The sequence below is a fragment of the Macrobrachium nipponense genome, chromosome 21 (assembly GCF_015104395.2).
Source record: "Macrobrachium nipponense isolate FS-2020 chromosome 21, ASM1510439v2, whole genome shotgun sequence".
In the NCBI taxonomy this organism is placed as follows: Eukaryota; Metazoa; Arthropoda; class Malacostraca; order Decapoda; family Palaemonidae; genus Macrobrachium; species Macrobrachium nipponense.
The window spans coordinates 62,213,501-62,240,616 of record NC_087212.1 but is presented as its reverse complement, the minus strand read 5'-3'; the positions used below and the strand labels follow the sequence as shown (position 1 = coordinate 62,240,616).

General features: G+C 45.2%; 1 protein-coding gene across 1 annotated transcript in view; it reads left to right on the top strand.

Moving 5' to 3' along the window:
* The window catches only part of LOC135198080 (activin receptor type-1-like), a 128,554-nt gene that overhangs the window by 43,652 nt on the left and 57,786 nt on the right, over window positions 1-27,116 (top strand). Inside the window, exon 7 of the mRNA XM_064225504.1 lies at window positions 8,891-9,000. Within this exon, the coding sequence (XP_064081574.1) occupies window positions 8,891-9,000 (110 nt within the window). The remainder of the gene's footprint in view (window positions 1-8,890; window positions 9,001-27,116) is intronic.

The following is a 27,116-nucleotide window of genomic DNA, read 5'->3' as shown; positions in this document are numbered from 1 at the left end:
CCTTGCTTTGATAAAAGTTGATTTCATTGTTATGGAATTACTCCTTAAATAGGCTATTAATATTATGAAGATATGCCAACATAATATATAAGGTAAAACTGGTTTTATTACATATTCATCGCCAGTCACAACAATACAATAATGTACGATAATTGTCATTTGTTTGATTGAATTGTTCTATACTTATTTACCACCAAAATACTGAATTTTAAGTGAAATATGAACACTACGTTATCTTAAACGTTATTACTATCATAATTACACTACCATTAAAATTTTGAAAAGGTACCGAAAGATAATAGCACTGTGAGTGACTGCCCTCATAATTTGATGTCAACATTTTGTTAGCTGGACTTTAATAGATATGAATTGATTTTATTGATTTGGCATTATTCCTCGAATATGCTTTTTATTATGAAGAATATTCAATTGCTAACAATAATACTGTAATGTACAATAATTATTGTTTGTTCCGATACGTAATACAAACCCTCGGTCCTTTAACAATAGGAAGGTAACTAGCGGCAGCTGGGACGGTCGTAAGCTTCGAACAAGGGGAGAACGGTAGTTAACTGCTTGTCCGATCGTGCGCGCGCCCGCGCGCCCGAGAGGTGAAGAATCACTTTTGCTTTCGGCCGCGGGTGTGAAGGACGTGTTCGTACATCGCTCTCTGCCCGCTTCATCGTCGTATGCTTTGTTTATATTGTGTTTTCTACTAATGGTTTGGTTTGACTTGAAAATGAAACTGTAAGTACACTGTTTTCATTTTCATTACTTAATTATGAATCAACATGGAGCTATCGCCGTAGAGACGGCGATTTCCGCTCTTTTCATGAATTGAACCCTTGAATTATGTCTCGGTGCCGAGGGCGGGCGCACTCGCGCCGAGTCATGTATTTTGGGCGAAAGTGTGTAATTGAAGATGTAAGTACTCTTTTTCATTATATTTTTGTTTTTGCCCTGTGCGTTCGTTGCCGAGAGCTTGATTGCGCTCGGCAAGAGCCTCTTATTTTGTATGAATAGAATGCAATGAAAGTGGATTCGCAATGCAGTTTTCTTTTCATTTTCATTTATTAATTGCATCAAATTTAATTTTGGATCAATTTCCGCTCTTACCCGGGAATTAATCCTTACGATTTATTGCTGTGAAAGTGAAAATAGCAAGTGCAGTATTGTTCATTTTCATATATATTTATGATAGCATCATATTATTATGGATCAAGTTTCCGCTCTTACCGGGAATTGATTTTTCCCTCTTTAAGTTTCTATGAAAGTGAATCGCAAGTGCAGTATTCTGTTTCATTTTCATATTACTTTTCACTGCTGTGCGGGGGTAGGGGAAGCGAAGGTCTGCCAGGAAGTTGTCGGAAAGCTCTCCCGCGACTCCTTGGTATCCGATTCTTCGTCTCTTCTTTCCTGCCCCCCCGCTCAGCTTCCTCGATTTTGTTTTTGGGGTCTTCCTTCCGTTCGGGGTGGGGCATGTCCCCCCCCCCCGTGCGTGAGGGAACCCCTCTTACTAATCTCTGTGCTACCGCAGGTGCTACAGCCGTGGGAGACGACCTTGGACAGGTATGGACCACTGCGGCTGCAGGGCGTGCCTAGCATCCACGATCCGCTGCAGAGTCTAGCGAGGTCTGGGGCGGTGACCTTGGAGTGGTCTCCACTACAACCTTCACGGCCGCTTATGCTGCTTCCCCCGCTGGTCTACACTCCCCATGCTGTGTCGTGACGCCGTCTGCCGCTTCTAGGGCCGTCGCCGCCGTACCGAGGAGGGGTATGCCGCCGCCGCCTGTGTTTTTCTTCGTGTTGCCTGCCCCAGACTTCCGCTGTTCCAGCAGCTCGCCCCTGGACCGGCCGCCAGTACCACGCTGGCTGCCGATGATTCTACGAGGCGATGGCTAGGCCTGCCGTACCTGTCGCTGATGTGGTTCCCGCTACTGGCTTGGCTGTCCCTTCTGTGTTTTACCGCTGCCAGCTGTTCCTGCCGCTCCTGAGCTGGTTGCTGTTTCCTGTCGCTCCTGGTTCCTGCGCCTGTCCATGCTGGTCCTGCCCATGGTGTGTCTTCCCCAGTCCCAGGTCCTTCCGGACAGGTGCAGTCGGGGCCGTGTTGCTTCGGCAATAGGCCCGACTCCGGCTGGATGGAGGACCTGACGACTGTCCTGCGTGAGCTGACGAAGAAGAGGAAGGTGTCATCTTCGTTCTTCGTCTGTTTGCTGCCTCTTCCCCTTCGACTTCTAAGGCCCATAAGCCGGAAGAAAGAAGGGAAAAGGGGCTGCCCCCTCCCCCCCCTAAGAAGTCTCCTTCGGGAACTTCTAAGGGCCCGTCCCACCTCGGTGGGACGGGGGGGTGGGGGGTCCTTCTGCTGGTCCTCCTGCTCCTTCTTGAGCGGGGCCCGTCTCCCCCCTTCCATAAGGAAGAGATAGACGGGGACCAGAGGAGTTATCGGGGTAGCTCTGGTAGCTTCCTCGCCTGGTGCTAGCGGCGATGCCGCTACGCCAGGTTCCGGCTCGGTCTCTCGTTCGCGGGAGATCCCGAGTGTACGCTCTCCCTCGGGAGACCGTGCAGCCAAAGTTTCGGCGCCCAGAGTTTCGCTCGGCGCCAAGACCACGGCACGGAGCAGAAGGCTGGCGAGAACCGCTCAGGTGACTCTCGCCAGGCCAGCGGCCGCTCTCGCAGCGACCACTGGTAAACCGGGTTTTGTTATTCCCCCTAAGAAGACTCCTTCGGGAAACTTCGAAGGGCTCGTCACATTCCGGTGTGACGGGGTTGGGGGGGGTTCTTCTGCTGGGTCCTCCTGTTCCTTCGGGAACGGGCCCGTCTCCCCTTCTGAGAAGAAGAAGAAGACGGGGACCAAGGGTGTGCTGGCTACCGCTGGTACACCCTCGCCTGGTCTTGGCAGCTCTGCTGCTAAGCCGGTACCGGCTCGGTTTCTCGTCCGCGAGAAGTTCCGAGTGTACGATCTCCTTCGGGTGACCGTGCAGCCAAAGTTAAGACGCCTGAGTTTGCTCCAGCGTCATGACCGAGGCACGGAGCAGAAGACTGTCGAGAGCCGCTCAGGTGACTCTCGCCAGGCCAGCGGCCGCTCTCCGCAGCGACCAGCCGGTACCTCGGGTGGACGTGACGGTCTCTGACCGGCCACGGGTTGAGGCTGGGGGAAGGGGAGGTCCCCCAGGTCCCCCCCTCGACCCGACGGTACCAGCCTCGCTAGGTACCAGCGTTTTGACGTGCCGCGAGGACGCTCACGCTCTCAACAGCGAAAGCGAGCTCTGCAGGTCACCTGACCGCCGCTTCCCCCACAGGGACCGCCGGGGCGGATACGGTGACCCAGCAGCAGCTCGTCTGACGCTACCGGGCCACCGGGGTCGGGGACGTGCTCAGTCGAGCCGCTCGCCACAGGTGAGCGGCACGGCCAGGCCTGCAGATCGATCCCCACCGCGGGTTGGTGATCGGCTGCAGCCCCCCAACATACGCTGGTCCTGCCAGCGAGCGGGGGGGAGCGTCAGGTCTGTCCTCTCCACTACCCTCAACTTCCTCGGGCTACACCGGGAAGAGCGAGGTAGCTAGGAGTGATCGTGAGAGGTGCGCCGCTCACGATCCCGTCACGACGCCGCACGTGCCACGTATGGTCTTATGGACTCCAACCAAGGACGTTTTACGCCGCAAGTGATTGGAGGTGACCGTCAGGGGGAGAGGGGGGTAGCGTCAGTTCTTGTCTCTCCGATACCTTCAACTTCCTCGGCATACGCCAGGAAGAGCGAGGGTATATAGGAGTGATCGTGAGAGATGCGCCGCTCACGATCCGTCACGACGCCGCACGTGCCAGGTTGGTCTTAGGACCAACCAGACGTACGCGCAAGTGATTGGAGGCAACCGTCAGGGATCTGTTGCTGGTCCTTCTTCTGAAGGAGGAGGGTCCTGGAGCTGCTCTTGTTGGAGGGACTGGACGGTCCTACTCCTCAAGACGCTGTAACTTCCGAGATTCAGAGTAACTTTACCCAGGGTTATTGCACTGATTCGTCAGCACAACGACCGGGGGAAGGATCGCCGCTCCCACCAGCAGAGCCCATGTCTCTGCTCGAGTCGTTTTGGGGCCCGAGAGGGAACCCAACCGACGGTGGGTATGCCGCGATCGCAGCTTGCCGATTTGTCTTGAACCAGTCTCTCTCGTCTCCGGACAAGAAGGCTCTCTCAGTTCTGGCCGGTCGATCAAGCTACTTCCACCTCCTCTACTGCGACAGCGGCGTTTTCTTTCTACGTGTCTTCGGACACCGTATTTAAATACTCCTTCGGTCCTCCTGAGAGGTTTCGACCTCGACGAGGACTGGAATGAGTCGGAGGACGGTATCGGCTCTCTCCTGTCAGGTGTCGATCAGCCCCACCCAGACGACGTTCACAGTGGCGGCAGACCCTTACCTACAGTGAGAACGTTCGTAACCCTCCTCGGGGGAAAAAACGTTTTCTCCTGACGATACGTTTTCCCAGACTCTGAGAGGCCATCGCCGCAAGGCGATGGCTGCTCCTACTCTTCTCCAACTGCTAGTTCCACTGGGAAGGCGAGCGAGTATCCAATTCCTCCCCCATTCCCTCTCTCCTTACGGCTACGAGGGAAAGGGGAAGGATCCTACAGAGATTTCTCTGTAGGATCCCACGTTGGGGACTGCGCTACCAGGGGGGAACCATTCGGGTCCTCCTGACTAAGCCCCGGTCGTTGAGGAGGGATCCTGCCCCATTCTCGATTTCTACGGGAATCGAGAGGACCACCAGCCGATATCGTTTGGACGAATTCGGTGGGGGAGGGGGGGTTTTCGCAGACTGCTTAGAATTCTACGGAATTTCTAGCGCATTCATAGTGTTAGAGTTTCTTACGATCTCCAAACACTTAGGCGAGACCACGGTCCAAAGTGAGCGAGACGAGAATCCCCGATTGTTACACGATAATCGGGAACCTCGCCTATGCTCGAATTCCTGGAATTTCTAGCATTAGGAAGAAGACTGCTGCTGAAAGAAGACTATCTCACAGTAGGCGACCAACCTGGAATAGAGAAGAACGGACGGGAATATCCAGTTTGGCTGGAACTATCGTCGTAGTATTCTGTTCACCATTGAAGCTTTCCTTCGAGGAAGACTTCTCCTTCACTCTCTTTATGAGAACGAAGGTGGTCGATCTCCAATCTCCATTCCTTAGGTTTTGTTTCTTGAAGGAAAGAATTTAGGATGGAGATCGTTGTTCAGAATCCTACAAATATACTGCGTATATTAACCTCGCGACATGATTCTGCTAAGCAGTTGAATGGTCCGAGGGGGTAGGCGCATATCCTGGTTATTTTTCTACGGATTGCGACTTAGACGAAAAGTATTCTAATTGAACTGCAACCCGGGTTGCCTGCAACCTCCCAGGAGTTTCCAGTTTCAATTTTATATACTTATGGTGTTGTCACAACAACACCATTTAAGCTTTTATATTTACCGAAATTCGTTTCGCTTAATATAATTGCTCGAGCATATCTTTTTATGCTCGGTGGTTCTAGCCGAACGCATTCCTTCGTGGAAAGGATTACTTGGCAACTCATGGATGACGAGTTCAGCGACAGCTACTGCGTATTGAATTGCCCGAGGCATTTCAGTATCAGCTGCCGCTTTGAGGTAGACGGTTGTTTATGTACCTTTCTCACCTGCTTTGATTGAATAACAACCGTATCTCTTCGCCTGCCCAACAATCACCAGACCTTAAGTCTCTGATTAACGGGGATTCTCGCATACATGAATGACCATCTACTGCTGAGAAACGCTAGTATTCATCGTCTTCGGTATTGCGAGAATTTTAAACAGAGATATCTATTCGACTCTCATCTTTCTGTTTACCGCACGGTAACAGAATTCTGTAATAGTCTCTTGCTGCATCGTATCCCGATAATGCGAATGATTTTTGCGGAATCTGAGTTTGTCCTCAAAATATCTTTTATTCGGAGGTGTACAATTGTTCATTGTTCACCCCGGATTAGCAGATGTATTGAAAGACATCGCCTACTCCCACACCTGCCAGCTCTACTTCCAAACGTTCAGCCCATGAGAAGCAGTTCTTCAAGCGGCTCTCCCCTGTGTTTCATTACTGAAGAACGCCCCGCTTTCATTGCACAAACGGACAGCAATGAAATGGCGGTTAGCGTTTTCAGATCATTTGTAAGCACAGGTTTAGAATCTTAGGATCCTTCTCTCGATTCAGCTGGAAGACGTAGGTTGCATTCATTGCCTACCTTCGTCTTCAACTGCACATAAGTGTTTTTTCTTCCTTGACTGAGATTCAACGTCTATGAGATTTTCTTGCCATCAGGGACCTCGGTCTTTTGAAGGCAATTGACTTTCGCCTTTTGAGCTTATGCATTAAGAGAATCATCGCCGCGCCGTCCGGCATCGGTGACTAACAAATATTTTATTTGTTTGGTCTCTCAGCATAACTCTTTAAAGGGCGAAGGTCACGTGAACTTATCCCGGATGCTTGGCACACTTGCCTCTACTGATTCCGAACCAGTCAGTCGGCAGCTGTCAGAGCGCCCGAGTCAGTTACGAACTATGCTGTGGACTTAGTTCGGTTGTTCCAGAGCAATCATTACTTCGTCTTAATAGCTTGTCAGTATAGTACTGTACATAACCAAAGTCGAGAAGATAGGTCATACGACTATTCCCTTCTTTTCGTCTTAGGTAACTGCATGACTTCTCTTGAGAAGTCAAGCACAAAGGGATGGGGATTTGTGACGCTCGATTTCGTACCGATCTTCGTAGCGAAGACTCAGAACCCTTCGGTAACTGACGATTGGTTCGAGTCCTTCACAATACCCTCCCTAAGGGACGTCACCGCCTCCGATACGAAGGCTATGCTGCTTTGTCCTGTGAAGGTGCGACGGAGTTGTCTGAAGAAACTCACACCCAGGATGAGTGTGGACGCCTCTTCTCATCATTCTCTCGCCTTCCGCAAGAACTTCTCCGTGGCGCAGGTAATGAAGGCAGGCGCCTGGTCCAACCGGACCGCATGCACCTCCTTCTACCTTCAGGATAGTGCCCACAGTTCCTTGGATCTTTTTCCTTGGGAACCGTGGTGGTTGCTCAACACGTTGTGTAGTTAACCCAGACCCTCGCAGGCTGAACAGCATCGAGGCCTGGTGTGACCGTAAGAATGGATGAGGAATGAGAGTGTGACTGGCTCCTCTTCCCATTTTTTTTCTTCCTCTACCTTTGGGTAGAGGGACACGGTCGTCACCCTGCTGGGTAAGGACGAGATGCAGGTGAGCTACTCAATAGAGCACCATCCTATCCCTTTCAGTAGGGATAGGAGTAAATATCCACCACTTCCTCCAACAAGGGGGAGGAAGTGGATGCCAAATTGAGACAAACCCATCATTTTATGATTGTCTCTTGCAAACAGGAACAAGTTCTTGCTTGCTGGTACGAAGAGATACGCTTGCCTCTCTCTTAGTACTTGGCCCAGAGGTCTGACCATTGATCCTGCGGTACACACCCCGATCAATCGGACAGAGGTTTGGATCCCTCCCTTGCTCTTACGACCAGGGAGGCACTCCAGGGTTGGACGAACACCAGTCTGTTCACCAAAAAGACTCAGATTCCTCCACCAAGAAGTGAGTCTTCCTATTGTTTAAAGGACCGGAGGGGTTTGTATTACGTATCGGAACAAATGACAATTTGTCGAAAATTGCATTTTTCCTAACTATACAAACCTGAGGTCCTTTACATATAGTCCCACCTCATGCCACCCCTCACTCTGCAACTTTTTGCATGGGCCTAAAGCAAAAGTGATTCTTCACCTCTCGGGCGCAGCGGGCGCGCGCACGATCGGACAAGCAGTTAACTACCGTTCTCCCCTTGTTCGAAGCTTACGACCGTCCCAGCTGCCGCTAGTTACCTTCCTATTGTTAAAGGACCTCAGGTTTGTATAGTTAGGAAAAATGCAATTTTCGACAAATTGTCATTTTTGTGACTGCATTGTTCGGAGAAGTTATTTACTACCAAAATGATAATGAATTTTGAATTGAAAATTAGTTATGTTACTGTAAATGTTATTATTACCGTAATCGCACTACTATTAAAATTTCTAAAAGGCTACCAAACGATAAAGGTCACTGTGAATGCAACTGTATGATTCGATGTTTACATTTTGTTTGCTAGCCACTCAGTTAAAAGTTGATTTCATTGATATGGAATTATTCCTTGAATAGGCTATTTATTATGGAATATGCCAATAATATATACCAAGTTAAAATTGGTTTTATTACCTTTATTACCAGTTTAGTTCATAATGTGAATTTTTTTCACTTCACCTGACAATTGGCTTTAACGGAAGACCTTCCCCCAGCCAATTAGTCCATTAAAACAAGGTTTCACTGTACTTTTATTTTTTTAGGTATAAAAACCAGAGCTTATCATCATATCTACCTCAATTATACCCCACTTTGCTCATAATTCCAAAGTGCTAACAGTGGAATGAGGGTATTCCTTCCCACTCACCCCCCCTTAATCATTAATTACCTACCTTGTTACCAAGTTTTGCAAATAAATATATCCATCAGGTGAGTAAGGCTGTAATTTAGTATCATATTTCAAATATTTGTTTACTATTATTTTATACTGACCTACCTCACAGCCCTGTAGAGTACATCATGTTTGTGACTGAAGAACTTAGTTGTTGTGCCTGAGTTAATGCCTACTCATCAAGGGTGGTTCTTTTACCTTCTGATGACTTGTGGAATTACTCAGTTGTTACTTTTTGAGGGAGTGTGGTAGAAACTTCTGCAGATTAAAGTACCAGAAGATATGTTTGTTATGAAATTTGTAATTTTTTTAGTACATTAGATTTTTTAATGAGAAATACTTCTTTCAGGGTCGCTATGGTGAAGTTTGGTGTGGTATTTGGCAAGGAGAAACTGTTGCAGTCAAAATCTTTTTCTCACGTGATGAGGCTTCATGGGAAAGAGAGACAGAAATATATAGGTAAGTTTTTAAAAACTGTTCAGCTTATTGAGTAGTGATCCTGCCTTCCTTTTTGGGGGGAATTAGAAAGTAATTTCTTAATAATATGATCAAAGATATTCTTATTTTTAAGGCTTCAGCCTGTGTATTTTCTAGTAGATTTTGATGGAAGGAGTTGCATATAGAATTATATTATTTCAGTGATGAAGGGGAATTTTAAAGGAGTTAGACTGTCTCTAGATAGATATGATGAGTTGATATTTGAAGTAAAGCTGTTGGTGGAAGAGACACGCCGTGGAACCTTACACGTATACAGTGGGGCCTCGCTTAGTTGCGGATCAGCAATCACGGATTCAGTTAATCACGGGTTTTTCCTTGGACCACTTCTCAGTCTATATCGCTGGTATGAATCCCAGCATCACAGGCTTGTCCATGGTAGGCTAAGCCTCGTCTGGTTCCGATGACCAGCAAATGCATTAACAGATTCATATTATGATATTTACTAACAATAAAGGTAATAAAACCATTCTCACCTTATATATTATTGGCATATCTTCATAATATATAGCCTATTCATGGAATAATTCCACATCATTGACATCAACTTGTAGTTGAGTGGCCAGCAGAAATGAAAACATTGAGTTACACTTCACAGCGACCTTTGTCATTCTTAACATTTTTATAAATTTTAATAGTAGTAGTGTTATTACAGTAGTAATAACATTTAGGAAAATATTAATTTTCAATTCGAACTTCATTATTGTTTTGGTATAACGTAATCAACTTCTCTGAACACTGCAGTCATACAAACAATAATTGTCATAGATTATCGTATTGTTGTTTGCGATCGGCGACAAAGCGTAAACGTAATAAAACCATTTTTACCTTATATGTCATTGTCATATATTCATAATAAAATGCACATCTTATATATTATTGGCTTATCTTCATTCTAAAAAGCCTCTTCAAGGAATAATTCCTTGGGGAATCCATTTTTCAAAAGACAAAAATACACTTTACAAGTTTACAGTATGCACTGATTACTTTATTTTGATGTGATTACATTAATATTACAGTGTGGTACTGTAAGCAGTACAGTAACTATTTTTTATCATAAATGTATATTCATTCACGAAAAAATAAGTATGATCTCCGTGACGTTACCAAACCTACAGTATCATTCGTACATACTAAATGTGGTTACACCGTTCTACAAACTACATTGTATTTTACATAAGTATCCTCTAAACTCTATCATAAATCGCTTTACTTACTTTTTTTTTGGAGCCCAAATACTATATCCTGGAAAATTAACAAAATCGCGAATTTTATAATAAATTCACTAATTACTGTGTTTTCTTCTTCTTTTCATGACTAAATGCATTTTTAGGATAAAGTCATTTACACATTTTCAGATACTATGAATGTAAATAGCAAAATTCTCTCTCTCTCTCTCTCTCTCTCTCTCTCTCTCTCTCTCTCTCTCTCTCTCTCTCTCTCTCTCTCTCTCTCTCTCTCTCTCTCATCACTTACAGAAAAAAACTATAATACTGATCTATTATTGTCGTAATAAATGAACAAGATGGTCCCTGACATTTGTAGGTACAAATGTGTTGCCATATTTTTATTCTTCCTGTGATTTTATAGTTGACTCAATGATTATCACATATTATAACAGTATACAAGAGAATATCTTATCACTATTGATATTTCATTTCTTATCACCATAAAAATATTTAAAATACAAATTTCATTGTTATTCTTGAGCTAAGCTAGTCAAGTTACTCTCGTCCCAAGCTGCTCTCTCAAGCTATTCAACAATTACTCTCCAAGCCCTAACTGCTTCTCTCTCTCTCTCTCTCTCGCTCTCGGTATCGGTCTCTCTCTCTCTCTCTCTCCTCTCTATCTCTCCTTTCGTCATCTCTTCTCTCTCTCGTCGTCTTCTCTCTCTCTCAATGAAATATGAATTACTGTATCATAATATCATAAACTATTATGTACAAAGTTAAAAATAATAATAATTCCATTAATAAATTAGTTTCTTTTAGCAACAATTGTTTTCCAAAATATTTCTTTCGGTAATAAATGTCCATCAGCTGATTCTAAACGTAAACAAAAGACAAAAATAGATTTTTATTGCTGTATTTTGCTGTTTATACAATGATATTATAGTTGGGTGCTGTAATCATTACAGTAAATCATGTTTTTTTATCATAAATATGTTCATTCACGAAATAGATATACTATGTACTTTTAGTTTGGTGCAGCAGCCAAATCATGAAAATAGAAAGGAATTGTTAGGTAATATACATTTGTTTGCTGATCTGATGAAGGGGAAATTGAAGATAGGAAAGAATAACTTTGAAACTGTCTTGAATTTAGTTTAAGGTGATAGTTGAAGACATATTTGGTGCTTGAACTAAAGTATGCAGTTATAAACATTGAAATAGTGGTCTTGGGTGGGTTATTTATTAAAGTAGGCAGTTTAAAGCAATTTTTGAGTGGGGTATGAGGGGGTACCAGGATAACACAGGTATTAACTTATCACGTGGGGTTCTGGGCCCTATCCCCCGCGATTATTTAGGCCCTACTGTATAGTTGCTGGACATGGCACACTGTTGGTTGTATCCTCTTGAGACTTAGGTCTTAAATTAAACTACATTGCTGTTCATTAAAAGGTGTTAATTGTGCTTATAGCAAAGAATCTGAACATTTCAACTACTTGTTTGTTATAGTAATTTTTTCTCATTTAGTATTCTCTGCTTATACAACTTGGATATGTTCCAGTATGTTTCATTATGTTAGGTAAAATGCATAGCGCCTCAGTGGCATGGTTGGTATGGTGTTTGCGTCCCACCTCGGTGGTCGTGGGTTCAATTCTCGCCCATTCCATCGAGGAGTGAGAGATGTGAATTTCTGGTGATAGAAGTTCATTCTCGACGTGGTTCGGAAGTCACATAAAGCCGTTGGTCCCGTTGCTGAATAACCACTGGTTCCATGCAACGTAAAAACACCATACAAACAAAATGCATAGTACTAATCATTACACACCTACCCCATCAACCTATACCAATAATTTTTGGGCAGAACAATGATTAAATAACTCCTGTTTTGTATGGAAATGCCTGACAAAACATGCAAATGCAGTAATTATTGTTGGCAGAATTTTTTTTTTTTTTCTTCCTAATATTTTTCTACCAAAAATATAATTTCTTCCATAATTCCTGGTTCTCAGTGAAGTAAGATTATTGAAACATTGAACATAAGAGTATAAAGTGCAGAATGTTTGTGCCCAGAATGGTACATTATTGGTTATTGACCTCTCCTTCAGAAGTGAGGACTTGTCTATAATTTTGGTTTGGAGGTAGTTGATAAGACTGCACTAGTGATCATTCTGAATACAGTTGCCACCCTATTATGAATGAGTTACATTCAGGATGGCCATTCGTATCTTGAATTGTTCGTAAGTTGGTTTTTTAATATGTAGCGCATAATTTTTGTTATGTTTACATTTCCGATTTAACTTGGGAGTCATAGATTATACTATTTTCACTACAATTCTAAATCATGCAGTATTAAAAAAAATGGCTTTGGTTGCTAGAAAGGCGAAAAGAAGAAAATAAAATTTAGATTCATGCAACATTCAGAATTTAATATTTTTTCCAAGCAGCAGCTGACATTGGGTGTTCTTAAGTAAACAAGACATTGCCATCTATTGACAAAAATATACACTAGCATTTCCTATGGGGAGAGGAAATATAGAAAATGGGAATTCATTATAGAACAAGTTAAATCACAAATAGAATTTAGTAAGAATATTTTATAAGTATAAAAGAGTATTCTTGTGAATGTAAGGGGATACATGTATATAAAAGTGACATTTTTATATTAAAAATTTTTTTGTATATACTTACCAAGTATTACATGATCAAAACCCACCCTCCTCCCCTCTGATGGACATTGGGCATAAAACAGAATGAATTGGTCGGCCAAGTCATTACCAGTACATTGCTGTTAGTTGGCAGCACCTTGTGCCTACACAGAGCTTTTGAAGGCTTCCTGTGAAATTTAAATTCCTTTTGGTGCTGAGTGGGAAGGTATTAGCTAGTAATTACTCAGTAAATATATATACAAAACTGTATTTTATTATAAAAATGTCATTTTTCAAAAAGCTCGTTGTAGCAAAGTGTATTAGTGAGGTTCAAACCTTTTCTTGTAAGTCTTCTTCAAGGGAACATGTCTTTTTTGTTTCCCCCATTGTTTAGGGCTAAAAATGTCAAAGCAAAGGCCTTCCCAGGTATGAGATAGTGCCTTGCCTTATGTAACTGCTTAAGTAGGCAGTGAAAAGGAAGCACTGCTACGTCCAGGTATATCTTGAAGGATTTGTCAAGAAAGACTTAAATCCTTGAAGTGGAGGAGTTAGGAATTTATTCTGTAATGTGTAGTCATGTACTCCTATCTTCAAGAATCCTATCTTTTTTTTTCTAAGTTGCTAAGTCTGTGCACTTAAGAGTTGAATTCTGGATCATTTGCCATTTGCAAGTAAAATGTCATTATTTGAGATGAATCTTACCTACTGTTAAATTAGCTCTATCTCCCCGCCAATTAGGCAAGTCGGCATCCAGACAAAAAAATCGAATGGCTGCCCGGATGACTGTCTAGTTTACCTGTTCTCCACCAGGTGTGTTTCGAATGTTTTAGCTCTTGTCAGAATTCTCCTTGCTGCCATTGCGGCTTGGTGGTTGTTGGTATTCTATGAAGTTTGGCTGTTTTACACCTGTTTACGGTATTGTAATTTTTTTTCCTAGGATATCTTCCATTGGAAGTAAAACAAATAACATCAGGCTATGTAAGAATGTTTAGGTGTAACCAGAATGGTGAAATTGGAAGTTTATCAACATCCCTTTGTACTGGCAGGGGTACAGGGTGTGATTTTGGAACTACTAGATGTGAAGAATGTAGGGAATTGTTCTGAGAAATTTATGCCTGAATATGTCAGATATAGGAAGACTGGAACTAATAGATTGCAAAGCAATTAGTTAGATCAGGGCTTAAACCTGTCAGGCTATCCCTACTCAGACTAGGCATTGTCTCCGCCTTCTACTCCCCATTCGGTTCAGGAAAAGCGTAACGAGAAGTTAGAACATTAACCTATTTTTAGTTCTAATACAATTTAAACTTAGTTCGTGACGGGAACATTCCGAATCCCTCCAGTGTGCGCTCATTTTCGCGTTCCCTGTTTGAAGTAAGGTGTTGGTGCCCTCGTCTATACGTAGCCCGAGCCTAGGACTGCCCTGCGACAGTTGGAAACGTCTGCTGCCAGGGAACCGGATCGGTTCTCGGGACGATGGGATTCTGTGCCCTCCAATACCTACTTCACCCTTTTCATGGTCTGAATCTCGTTTAAAGCATTCGCCAAAGGACCGTTAAAGAGTTCACATAAGGACCGTTTTGGTATGCGTTAATGCTCGCTCCATAGGCGCATTCTGTTGTCTTCAACACCTAGTTTGAGGTGTTAGCATGCATAGGCTTAATAATATATGATATAGGTGTAGACATTTTATTGAGATGATGATGTATCTGTAGCAAGTTTTACACGTTTAGATGTGTCGACTCAGTCAACTGTTTATCTCTCATGTTTTGGTTATTCTAAATTCTTGTATGCTAGCATATTCCTTTTTCTTCGTAATGCTTGTTTGTTCTTTGCGTGCTTCCTCTTCAGCTATCGGCAAATCTCTTACTACTGCCTCGATTAATGTTTCTCTTTCAAGTCTACACTGTCTGTAGTATCAACAGTTCTCGCCAAGTTAGATATTCTAGCTTCAGAGATTTCTTACTTAGTTTCATATAGGAATGCTTTCATGTACGATTGCTTTTGGACGAGGCGGGAGCGTTGTTGTAACTCCTCTCCCACCGCCTTCCACTTTTGGCGCCGTGTTCTCTCTCCTGTCGACTCGTACGGACTGCGGACCAGGGTTCCCAGACATACGATAATTATTGTACGAGTACGGTAATTTGACCATCTGTACGATAAATGATTATTAATCAAAATACGATAATATGAAGAGATTTGGTATGATAATTTGGTCTGATACATCGGGGAACCCTGCTGTGGACATTGTTGACTCGTGTGAACGCAGTTGACTCGTGCTGAGCGCGGACTTGGCTGAGTCCGGAGTCGCTTAAACTGTCTTGTTCTCAGTGAGTTGTCATGGATTCGATACAGCACTCAGCTGCTGTTACCTCTTATCGACAAGTGCCGCTTTTTGTCGCCAAGGGTTGCGGAGAAAGAGCAATCCTTTAAGCTCTTTGTTTACCTAGTGTCGGCAGCTGTTTCCTCCCGTCACCCGCAGACGGAAGAAGAGTTTGAATGGAGTTGGAGGAACTCGTTTGGGCTTGTCGGCATTTGTTGCCACAATACGCCTTGCTGTATCCTCATTTTGTTGAGGAAAGAGGCCACATAGAGAACATATCTTAATTGTCTTAGCGGAATTTGGCGCACTCTAAATAATGGAGAAGAGAACCAATGCTTTCTCCAATTTGAGAGCATTTCATAACTTTTCTCGTCCTGGGACACAATCTCCCTTTATCTGCCTTGGCTTGTCGTCTTGTCTTTTAAAGTCGCGGAAAGCCGAAGGCCAACTTTTGCTGTACAACGCTTATTGGTCCTTTAACCGTCTCTAATAGGAGGTTTGCTTTCTTTCTCTTTCCTGTGGGGAAATGAACTCGAGACTGACAGACATGCTGATGGATTTTCAGTCTGCTCGAGTTATTACCTTTTATATACGTTGTCTCATCTCTGCGACTTCTTAGAGAGGTGGAGATGCCAACCCAGCGGGAGTTTTAGCGAGGAAACGAGTAACTAAAACAAGTAACTCTTTTCTGATGCTGCAGGGTAATGTCCTCATGCTTATACTCACTCTGTTTTGAAGAAGTGAGAACACTTTCGCTTCCTGTCTGATTATGCAGTTCGGGATTATCTATTGGTAGTCTTATTTTATACCTTTCGGGGATAAGTGCAGATTCAGGTTCTGGGATATGGACAGTTGCAGCCTCTCATAAGTCTCTTTTAGTAGGAGATTGTATATACATAGAGGGAATGATGGTTTAAGGGTAATTCTTTAGGAAGACACCCATAAGTAATTGGAGATATTCTTGGACATTTGGAGACTGAATAACAGTAAGTGTCTGCCCATATACTTGTTGGTTTTCTAGCATGGTTTTAGTGCCTTTCCAAAGAATGGGCAGACTTGTAGTACACATGCAGAATGTATTCATTCCACTCACCATACATCCACAGTCATGCAAGTTCCTTCAAAGGGTTTTTACTAGAAGGTATTGCTGTTCTGTGCACTTTGTTTTTGCGTTAGTGTGCAGCCCTCTGTAAGTTATGTCAGGGACTTGTTGCCCATTGGTAGATGGTGTCGACTTTAGGAGCAAGACACTTCTACTGGATCAGTTATTCAAGTTAGCCCACTCTGTCAACAGTATTCCAAAGGCCAAGGACCTGTTGCTTCTTCTGGCCCAATTTCTATGCACTATAGTATTGTTAATTCTTTATATCCCCATTCTTATCTATGGGGATGATATTTAATTATGCATGCTTGTCGGTCAAGATGAATAGGCATGTGCTGCTTGAAGATTTTAGACCGGAAAGAAACTTCCTATATGGTAAGGGCTTTTCCTCATTAGGAAACATGGCCTTATGGGTTATTTTCAGATAATCATGCTCAATTAATGTATGGTTTCAGCGTAAGAATTACGACTTACAAATAACTAATTAAATTTGTAAGTAATCCAGAACCAAGTTGGGCTCCAGGACTGTAGGAGGTAACCAGGAATTGTCCATTTGGTTCTTAAACCTAAGTCCAAGTTTTGGTCTTTACCCTCTGTCATGTAACACAGAGTTTAACTAGTGTCATTAACCTTTCATTGCAACATAGAATGGTCAACTACATTCTGTTGCAATGAAAGGTTAATGACACTAGTTAAACTCTGTGTTACATGACAGAGGGTAAAGACCAAAACTTGGACTTAGGTTTAAGAACCAAATGGACAATTCCTGGTTAAAGTGTTCCTCATACAGTCCTGGAGCCCAACTTGGTTCTGGATTACTTACAAATTTAATTAGTTATTTGTAAGTCGTAATTCTTACGCTGAAACCATACATTAATTGAGCATGATTCTCTGAAAATAACCCGTAAGGCCATGTTTCCGAGGAAAAGCCATCAGGATGCTTAGCAGGTTTATTCCCGGTCAGAAATTAAGTCTTTGTGGGAAATTTGCTGCTTTGAGTGAAATGAAACAACATATTGGTTTGATCATCCATCTTGTGGAAGGACAGTGTTTTAGCAATTGGGATTCAGGAAGAACAACTGCCTACAAGGGCCCTGACATCCATAAGTTTGGCACTTGGCTGGATTTAAGGAACACTCATTTAGCTTCCTAGCATGTAGATGAACAAGGACAGCCGAATGATTACTATTACTTTGTTGGCCCTCAGGCTTGAGCAGTGGATGTTTCCTTAAATTTTGCCTAATTCAGGCTCATAGGCCTGCCCCTTGTATCTACTCAGAATTCTATTGAGCAATTTCATGTTCAAGAATTGCTTAGTCTCCTGTAGAGCCCTTGTAGCCTCAGGGCAAAACTTTTCAGAATTTCCAAAGCTCTTGGTAGATGTCTCATTCTTCCGTTGAGAAGAAATCAACTCTGCTACACAATTCCATACAGTTCCATTGACGTAGACATCTCCTTAACTGCTTGGAGAGGTTAGAATGTCCCCTCCCAGTAATAAGATTTTCAAGTTATCATAGGATCTGTCCTTAATTTAAAACTGCCATGGCCTGGGGTCAGAAGCAGTGGCCTGTGTGTTGCTGAGGGTACCATTCTGGAGGAATTTTCAGCACTGGAACCTTGTAGACGTCAATGTTTTCTGTTTAGAAGAGATAAAACTTTTCACTGTCTACTTCCAAAGTTATCGTTCCATACGTACTTTCCTCAGTATTGCATCAAATACTTTTAGATCTTGCTGAGGACCAGCACTGTAAGGTGTTGAGATTGAAGCCCCTTCATCTCTATATCAGTCTCTCTCTCTGGAGTTTAGATGTGGGTCTAAACTTTATCTGAATTTACTATAAAACCTTTTATTTAGCAGTGGTTAATAAGTAAATTTGTTGTCAACACCCTTCTTTAAGCTGGTGTAAGGGAATGATATTTTAGCTTTCTGCCTTAGAGCTGAGGGTGATGTTAAGGCTATGCTTTCCAGTTCCCTGTAAGAATTCCAATCTAACCCCTTGTGGGGGGGTGGGGGGGGGGGGGGGGAGGGGGGGGAAGAGGAAACTTCTCTATCCTGTTGGGCATTTAAATTTAAAGGTTTAACCTAGAACATTTTTATCATCCTTTTAGAGACCTTGAACATCTTTGTCAAAGGTAAATGCTGGAAGAGGCAAAATTAACCTTTGGTTTTGTGGTTTTAAGAAAAACAGATGTTGTGGTCAAAGGTTAGCCTGGAAGAGGCAAAAATCAACCTTTTGTTTTGTGGTTTTAGAAAACCTAGAATGTATTTGTGAAGGTTAAGCCTGGAAGAGGCAAAGTTAAACCTTTTGTGTTGGGATTCTTAGAAACTTATAAAGCCTTTACCAATGGTTAAACTTAAGGCAAAGTTAACTTTTGTTTTGTGGTTTTAGAAAACCTAGAATGTATTTGTGAAGGATAAGCCTAGAAGAGACAAAGTTAACCTTTTATGTTATGATTTTTAGAAACTTTGTCAAGGAACACAAGGTCCTCTGTGACATAATGGATAGGTTTGTGTATGAGAACTATCTCCATATCTTCTACCTTATTGAAGTTAAACATTCATAATGTGAGCAGCAGTTGCAACTTCATTTAGTGCTAAGTCAATTTGTCGCTCCAGAATAGGATTGATGTGTCTCAGTAGAAGTACAATTCAGTTTTTGCCTGATCACTACCTTAAGTACATATACAGAATTGTGTTTGAAAACAGTAAAGCCCTTAATCCGCTACTAGTAGTGGGTAGTCTTTTCCTGAACCGAAAAAGAGCAATTCTTTAGGCTCTTTTGTTTAAATCCTGGGGTTTTAATATTTTGGGGAGCGTGAAGTACAAATTTTGTATAGGAGCGTACCTTTATATTGTAAAGGTATTCATTTTAAGTGACTGTCGTTTGATAGGGCTTTTGGACCCAGGCACGGGGTCCCTCATGCTGCTTGCATTTCATGCTGGCTGAATCGAAGCGGTTTTCTCCGCAAGGCTACTCTTTGCTGCATACGTATTAGAGCCTTGCTCCCTGCATGGAATCCAACTTCTGGTGGTAGTAAAATCCACCAAGGATTCCAGATCAGGTGAGAATGTTTTGGGTTTCGCATAAGAAACCTTTAGCTCGAATGGTTGAGCGGAATTTTGTCTAGCTGCACTACCCAACATCCTCTTCTTAATGTGGGAATCAGCTAATTTAACAGTAGGTAAGATTCATCTCAAGTAATATAAATTTTGATAATAAAATTTATTATTTGGATACTTACCTACTGTTAAAGTAGACCCACCCAGCCTCCCCACAACTTAGTGGGCTGTCAAGGAGAATTCTGACGAGCTAAAACATTCGAAACACACCTGGTGGAGAACGGGTAAACTAGACAGTCATCCAGGCAGCCATTCGATTTTTTTGTTTGAATGCCGACTCGCCTAATCGGTGGGGAGACATAGCTACTTAACAGTAGGGAAGTATCCAAATAATAAATTTTATTATGAAAATTTATATATTGTCCATGCAGTAAGCATGTCTTTGTTCCGATACGTAATACAAACCTTTCGGTCCTTTAACAATAGGAATATACTTTCGGTGCTGGAATTATGTGGGATCCTTTTGGTTTATTTTTTTTTATTTAAATAATTATGCATATACGGTGTTTGATATTAATACTAAACAAAGGTTTGTCCTTGGTTTTTCAATTAATATACAAACCCACTTTTGTGATAGCCTCTACTTGTGTTAAGAGCCGGTGGCTAAGGTATGTCAACTTATTTACATTCTTTCGCCCTTTAACACTGGCTCAGATGTGCATGAGGATGAGATATGTATTTATCGTGAGGATGAGACATGTATTTTACGTAAGTGATATTGATCCTGTAACGGGACATGTATTCATCCGGAATTTACGCTTACGCTTGGGAATCACCAAGGGAACTTCAAAGGTTTGTCGTGTTTTGTTGTTATGGTAATTTCTCTTCTCCTTCTTCCTTTCACTTACTATCAGAAGAAGTTCCTCGCTGGCTGAGTGGTTTTCGAGCTGGGCTGCCAATCCGGTGGTCCGAGGTTCGATTCCCGGCTTGGCCAACGTGGAATCAGTGAAATTTATTACTGGTGATAGAAGTTCATTTCTCGATATATAGTGTGGTTCGGATCCCACAGTAAGCTGTAGGTCCCGTTGCTAGGTGACCAATTGGTTCCTAGTCACGTAAAAATATCTAATCCTTCAGGCCAGCCCTAGGAGAGCTGTTAATCAGCTCAGTGGTCTTGTAAAACTAAGATATACTTAACTTAACTATCAGAAGAAGGTAGAAGGATGGGCGTGTGGTGCTGATGTTGGGGGATCTCCTTTCACTTCGGAGGGCGGCGCCCTTGGATGTGTGAGGAGTATCCTCATTACCTTAATATTTTTTTTTTCCTTTTTACAGACTTGTGGTGATTGTGTTTTCAGCAGTATTGGTTGGATGCTCTTCGTATTGGTGATCCTAACCTTGGAATTGTACCTATGACTCGTAGCATGTTGCGTACCGATCCTCGAGTGTGTGTACTGACCATGCTGATAATCATTTTCATCACCATTACTACCCGGGAGTTATGTCATTGGACGAAGCTGTCGCGCTGCCCTGTGAGGGTATCTACTCCTGATGGTAGAATTCTGGCAGAAGGAGAAACCGAAGAGGAAGAGAGCTCGTTAAGTGCCGTCATCCTCCTCTTCGAGATAATCATTTCTTCGTCTCCCCCCCTTCAACTTTTAAGGCTTTGCTGTAAAGAGAAGGTGGTCTCCCCACTAATAAGTCTCATCACAGGACTTCTAAGGGTCTATCTCGCTCTGGTGAGACAGGTGGGTCTTCCTTGGGTCCTCCTGTTCCGGGCCCGTCTCTCCTTCCTTGGGGAGGAAGCAGACGGGGACTATGGAGGTACCGTCTACTGCTGGCATCTCCTCTCCCGGTTCCGAAGGTTCCACCTCCGGACTTGGAACCGTCTCGGCCGCCCGCTTGCGAGCGTTACCGAGTGTACGGTCACCTACGGGTGACCGTGCAGCCAGGGTCCAGACTGCGGAGTTCGCTCACCGTGTCAGGACCTAGGCACCGAGCGGAAGATGGTAGGAGTTGCTCGGGTGACTCTCGCCAGACCGTCCGGTGCCCAGGGTTGACGTGACATTCCCGCGAGTCCATGCACGCAGAGACCAGTGGAGGCGGGCCATGCAGCTCTTTTAATTAATCCTTTTCTTTCAAAGACAGCCCCACCCAGATGACGGTCACGTTCGCTCGACCGACCAGTCTCGGGGGTGGCAGACGCTTCACCTGCCAGGAAGGAGTTTCGTAGCCCTCGAGGAAGCGTTCTCTCCACTGCTACTCCCGCAGGTCCCTCCGGACAGGTGCAGTTGGGCCGTGTTGCTTCGGCAACTGCCCCAACTCTGTCCTGGATGGAGGACTTGTCGGTTGTCCTGAGGAACTGGCGATGAAGAAGTCCAGGAAGAAGAGGAAGGTGTCTCCGTCGTCTTCTGCTGCCTCTTCCCCTTCGACTTCCGAGGCCCCCCAGCTGAAGAAGAAGAAGGTAGCCTCCCCCCCCCAAGAAGTCTCGCTCAGAGACCTCTAAGGGTCTGTCCCACTCCGGTGGGACAGTTGGGGTTTCCACTGGTCCTCCTGTTCCTTCGGGAATGGGGCCCATCTCTCCTTCCGCAAGGAAGAAGATGACGGGGACCAGAGGGGTACACCAGTACCTCCTCTCCTGGTGGCAGAGGTTCTGCCTCGACGCCAGGTACCGTCTCAGCCTCTCGTTCGCGAGAGGTACCTAGTGTACGGTCACCTGCGGGTGACCGTGCGGCCAAGACCCAGGCAACTGAGTTCGCTCGGCGCCAGAATCCAGCCACGGAGCAGAAGACTGGTGGGAGTTGCCCATGTGACTCCCACCAGGCCTGCGATCACTCTCGTGGCGAGCTGCTGGTACCCAGGGTTGATGCAACAGTCCCAGACCGGCCGCGGGCTGAGGCAAGGAAGCAGTCCCCTCGGTCGCCTGGACCAGCCTCGGCTGATCCAAGCGGCGTGACGCGCCGTGAGGACAGGCCTCACTCCCACCGCGACAACAGATTGCTGGTCCCATGACCGCCGCTCCCACCAGGACCGGGCGGAGAGGGGGACCAGCAGCAGCTCTTCTGATGCTCAGGTCCGTCGCCGCTGTTCTCGGTCCAGCCACGCTCTTCCCGGGAGATTAGCTCGACCAGGCCTGCAGATCGATCGCCACCACGGGTTGGCGAGCGTCTGCAGCCCACCCCCCAGCATGCTGGTTCTGCCGGTGGGCGAGGGGGGGAGCATCAGATCTACCTCTCCTATCCCTTCAACTTCCTTGGGCTACACCGGGAAGAGCGAGGTTATCAGGAGTGATCGCGAAGGGCGTGCTCCCACCGCGACAGTGGACTCTGCCGGTCCCCTGACTGCCGCTCCCACTGGGACCAGACGGATAGGGGAACCAGCAGCAGCAGCTCTTCTGACGCTCGGGACCGTCGCCGCTGCTCTCGGTCTAGCCGCTCTACCAGTGCAGCCCGATCGGCAGCAGCTCTCCTGAAGAGACTGACACTCCGTTCTTGGTCCAGCATTTTCCCGCAAGAAGACCACTGGTCCAGACCGGCAGCGTGATTGTCACCGTCGTTGATGATCGCCTACAGTCCTCCCAGCCTACCGGTTCTGCTGGAAGGCAGGGGAGGAGCTCTCGTAACAGCTCCCCTGACATAAGAGACCGACACTCCGTTCCTTGGCCCAGCGTTTCTCCGCAAGAAGACCGCTGGTCCAGACCTGCAGCTCGATCGCCACTGTGGGTTGGTGATCGCCTGCAGTCTTCCCAGCCTACTGGTTCTGCTAGTAGGCAGGGTAGGAGCATCAGGTCTCCCTCACCTGTCCCTTCAACCTCCTCAGCGGAGTGACCATCACCGCCGTTCACGTGACGGTCCGGCTGGACCACGCACACAGAGACCGGGGTGGGCTCCCCCTTCGGTCCTCTTGAGAGGTTTCGACCTCGACGAGGACTGGGACACGTCTGAGCACAGTATCAGCTCTCTCCTATCAGGTGCTCGCTCAGCCCCACCCAGACGACGGTGGCGGCAGACGTTTAGCCTACAGTAAGAGTTCGTAACCCTCCTCGGGAAAACGTTTTCTCCAGATGGTAACGTTTTCCTAGACTGAGAGTGCGGTGATGGCTGCCCATACTCGCTTCTCCGACTGCTAGTTCTGCTGGGAAGGCGAGCGAGTATCTAGTCTTCCTGCCCCATTCCCCCTCTCCCTATGGCTGCGAAGGGAAGGGGAGGGATCCTGCAGAGCGTTCTCCGTAGGATTCCACGTCGGGGGCTGCGTTCCTGGGAGGACCTTCGAGTCCTACCGGACGTAAGTCCCTATCGTTGAGAAAGGATCTTGCCCTGTCCTCGATTTCTACGGGAATCGGGAGGACCACCACCACCCAATGATCGTCTGACGAATTCTGTGGGGGTTTCGCTGAGTGCTTAAAATTCTTCGGAGTTTCTAGCACTCTCCGAGTGTTCTGGTCTTCTACGATCTGCAAACACTTGGGCGAAACCACGGACCAGGGTGGGCGAGACGATAATCCCAGATAATTGTTACTACGATAATCGGGAATCTCGCCGAAGGCTCGAATTCCTGGAATTTCTAGCGTTCGAGAGAAGCACTGCTGCTGAAGGAAGAATATCTCGGGAGGACCTCAGCCTGGATGGACCTGACGGTCCGTCGCCTCAGAGGCGGCCAACCCCGGGATAGAGAAGAACGGGTGTGAACATCCAGTTCGGCTTGAACTATCGTCTTCAGTATCCTGTTATCACCATAGAAGTCTTCCTCCGGAAAAACTTCTCCTTCGCTCTTCATTAGAGAATGAAGAGTGTTGGCTTCCAGTCCTTATTCTTGTTCCTCGAATGGAAGAGAATTTAGGATGGAGGTCTATGTACAGGAACCTACAAATATACTACGTATATTGCCCTCGCGACATACTTCTGTTATCAGTTGAATTATCCGAGGTGTAGGCACATAACGTGGTTAACTCTACGGGTTGTGACCGATACGAATAGTATCTTCTTAATTGAAATGCAACTCGGGACTGCCCTGCAAACCTCCCAGGAGTACTAGCTTCGATTTTGAGATACTTATGGTGTTGTTACAACAACAACACCTCAGCGTTTGCATTCGCCAAAATTTGTTTTGATTAAATGCAAATGCTCGAGCGTATTTTTTCGCGCTCGATGGTTCTAGCTGAATGCATTCCTTCTTGGAATGGATTACCTGGCAACTCAAGATGATGAGTGAGCGAGAGCTAGCGTTGTATGGGCTGCCTGCCGCAGCCCAGTACCAGCTGGCTCTCCGAGATAACACGGTCGGATTATGTCTCTCTCCTCTTCAATGATTGACCACTGAACCGAATCTCTGCCCGGCAATCACAGACTTAGGTCTCTGGCTGGCTGGAATTCTCGCATACATGAATGACCATCCCTACTGCATCGCCTTGGACATTGCGAGAATTTTCAGACAGAGATATCTCAGTAGACTCACTATCATCTTTTTGTTTAACGCACAGTAACAGAAGTCTGTAGCCTAGGCTCCCGCTGCATCGCACCTGCTGCGGCGATAATGCGGAATGATTTCTTCAGACATCTGAGTTTGTCTTCTAAATATATCTTGTTTTCGTAGGTGTGCAATTGTTCATTGTTCACCCCGAATTGTAGATGTATAACGGAAGACATCGCCTGTTCCCCGCCCTGCCAGCTCTACTTCCAAGTACAGTGGACCCCCGGATTCGCGGACTCACACATTCGCGGATTTCTCTCGGGAACGTTTCCCTGCATTATTCGCGGAAAATTCGCGCATTCGCGGTATTTTTCTATGAGAAATATCCACAAATTCCTGGTTTTTTTTATCAATTTCATCATAAAATGCACTTTTTGTGATAAAACTATTAAAAAAACCAAGTATGAAAATATTTAGTGGTTTTTCTTAAGTTTTAACTAACAAAATAGGCTGTTTTTAGCGTTTTTATAGGGGTTCCAAACATTCGCGGATTCTAACTATTCGCGGGGGGGTCTGGTACGCATCCCCCGCGAATACGGGGGGACCACTGTATGTATATGTCCTCCCTGGATAAAGCTGGGAAGAAGAAGATGATGATGATTCAGCCCATGAGAAGCAGTTCTTCAGGCAGTACAATCCCTGTTTTTTCATTACTGAAAAGCGCTCCGCTTTCATTGCAACTCCGACTTCTCATTGAACAGCAATGAAGTAACGGTTTAGCGTTTTCAGTCCTTTGTAAATCACAGGGATTAAGCCGTCTTCGCGGGTTGGTGTCATCGGCGGGATTTATCTACGTTCAGAATCTTGAGAGTTACTTCTTTCGATTCGGCTGTGAAGACGTAGGTCGGCATTCACCTATCACCTTCGTCTTCAACAGCACAGTGTTTCTCCTTAGTTGAGATTCAACTACTATGAGAACTGTCTTGCTATCAGGACCTCGGTCTCTAGAAGGCAATTGACTTTTGCCTGTTGGGCACATGCCTTGAGAGAATCATCTCGCCATCCGGCATCGGTGGCAACAGATAGACGATTTGTATGGTCTCTCGGCATAACTCTTCAAAAGGCGAGGGTCATGTGACTACGCCTCGGATGCTTGGACAGCTTGCCTCACACAACCGAAGTTACCGAATGCAGTCAGTCAACAGCTGTCGAAGCATCCAAGACCGTCACGAGCTACGCTGTGGACTTTGTATCGGTTGTTCCAGATCAGTTTTACTTCGTCCTACTAGCGTGTTCCAGTACCCATAACCATCAACACCCACCATGGAGTGTCTGTGTCTTTATCCACTACGGAGACGAAGAGACTTCGCTGCAACGGGGTGTGAGATACTTCGCTGCAGTGGGATACGAGACCGTGAGACACTTCGCTGCAGTGGGATACGAGACAGTGAGACACTTCGCTGCAGTGGGATACGAGACCGCAAGACACTTCGCTGCAGACAGATAGACCAGTATGGGTACTGGACATCACTCCGAAGAATATGTTGGACAGGAAGATAGATAGGTCATCACGACCATATCCTTCTTTCCCTCCGGGACTGCCCACAGGTCCTTGGAACCTCATTTCCCTGAACCAGTGGTGGATGCTTGCAAGATGTGTTTGCTTACCCAGCTTCTTGACAGGACAAGTTGCATCTCGTCCATGGTGTGCAGTTGTAGAGGTAAGAAGGATGCGAGAGTGACTGGCTCTCCCCCTTCCACGCCTCGTCTCTCCATTCCTCGTCCTTCGGGTTGAGGATAGGACTCTAATTCACACTGGCTGGTCGGACGATTGATGTGGTAAGCCTATACATAAGCATCCTTTTTATGTTTCTTATCAGAATCATAGAAGCAATCCCCCTCCTTCCTCTAGCAAGGGGAGGAAGGAGACTGACAATAATGCAAACCCTTCCCAGAACTTTGAATTTATGTCTCCGACGCCAATATTCTTCACAGCCCTTTTTCGGATGAGTCACGATCCCTCACTCATTTCAAAAAGGCCCAGAAGTCTGACTCTTGTTCATGCAGCTCCTATACTCCGATCAAGTTGTCAGAGGCAGCAGGGCACTCCTCCTCGCTCTTACGACCAGGAGAAGTAGCCTAGGTGCGCAGAACTCCAGTCAGTTCTAGAGGCTCACTCAGATTCCTCCCACCAATCAGTGAGTCTTCCTATTGTTAGAGGACCGAAAGGTTTGTATTACATATCGGAACAAATAACAATTTGTCAAAAATTGTATTTTGTTCATGAATCTTACCTGCCAGATATATATATAGGTGTATTCTCTGAAGTCCGACAAAATTTCAAAACTCCCGGCACACGCAGTGGTCGGCC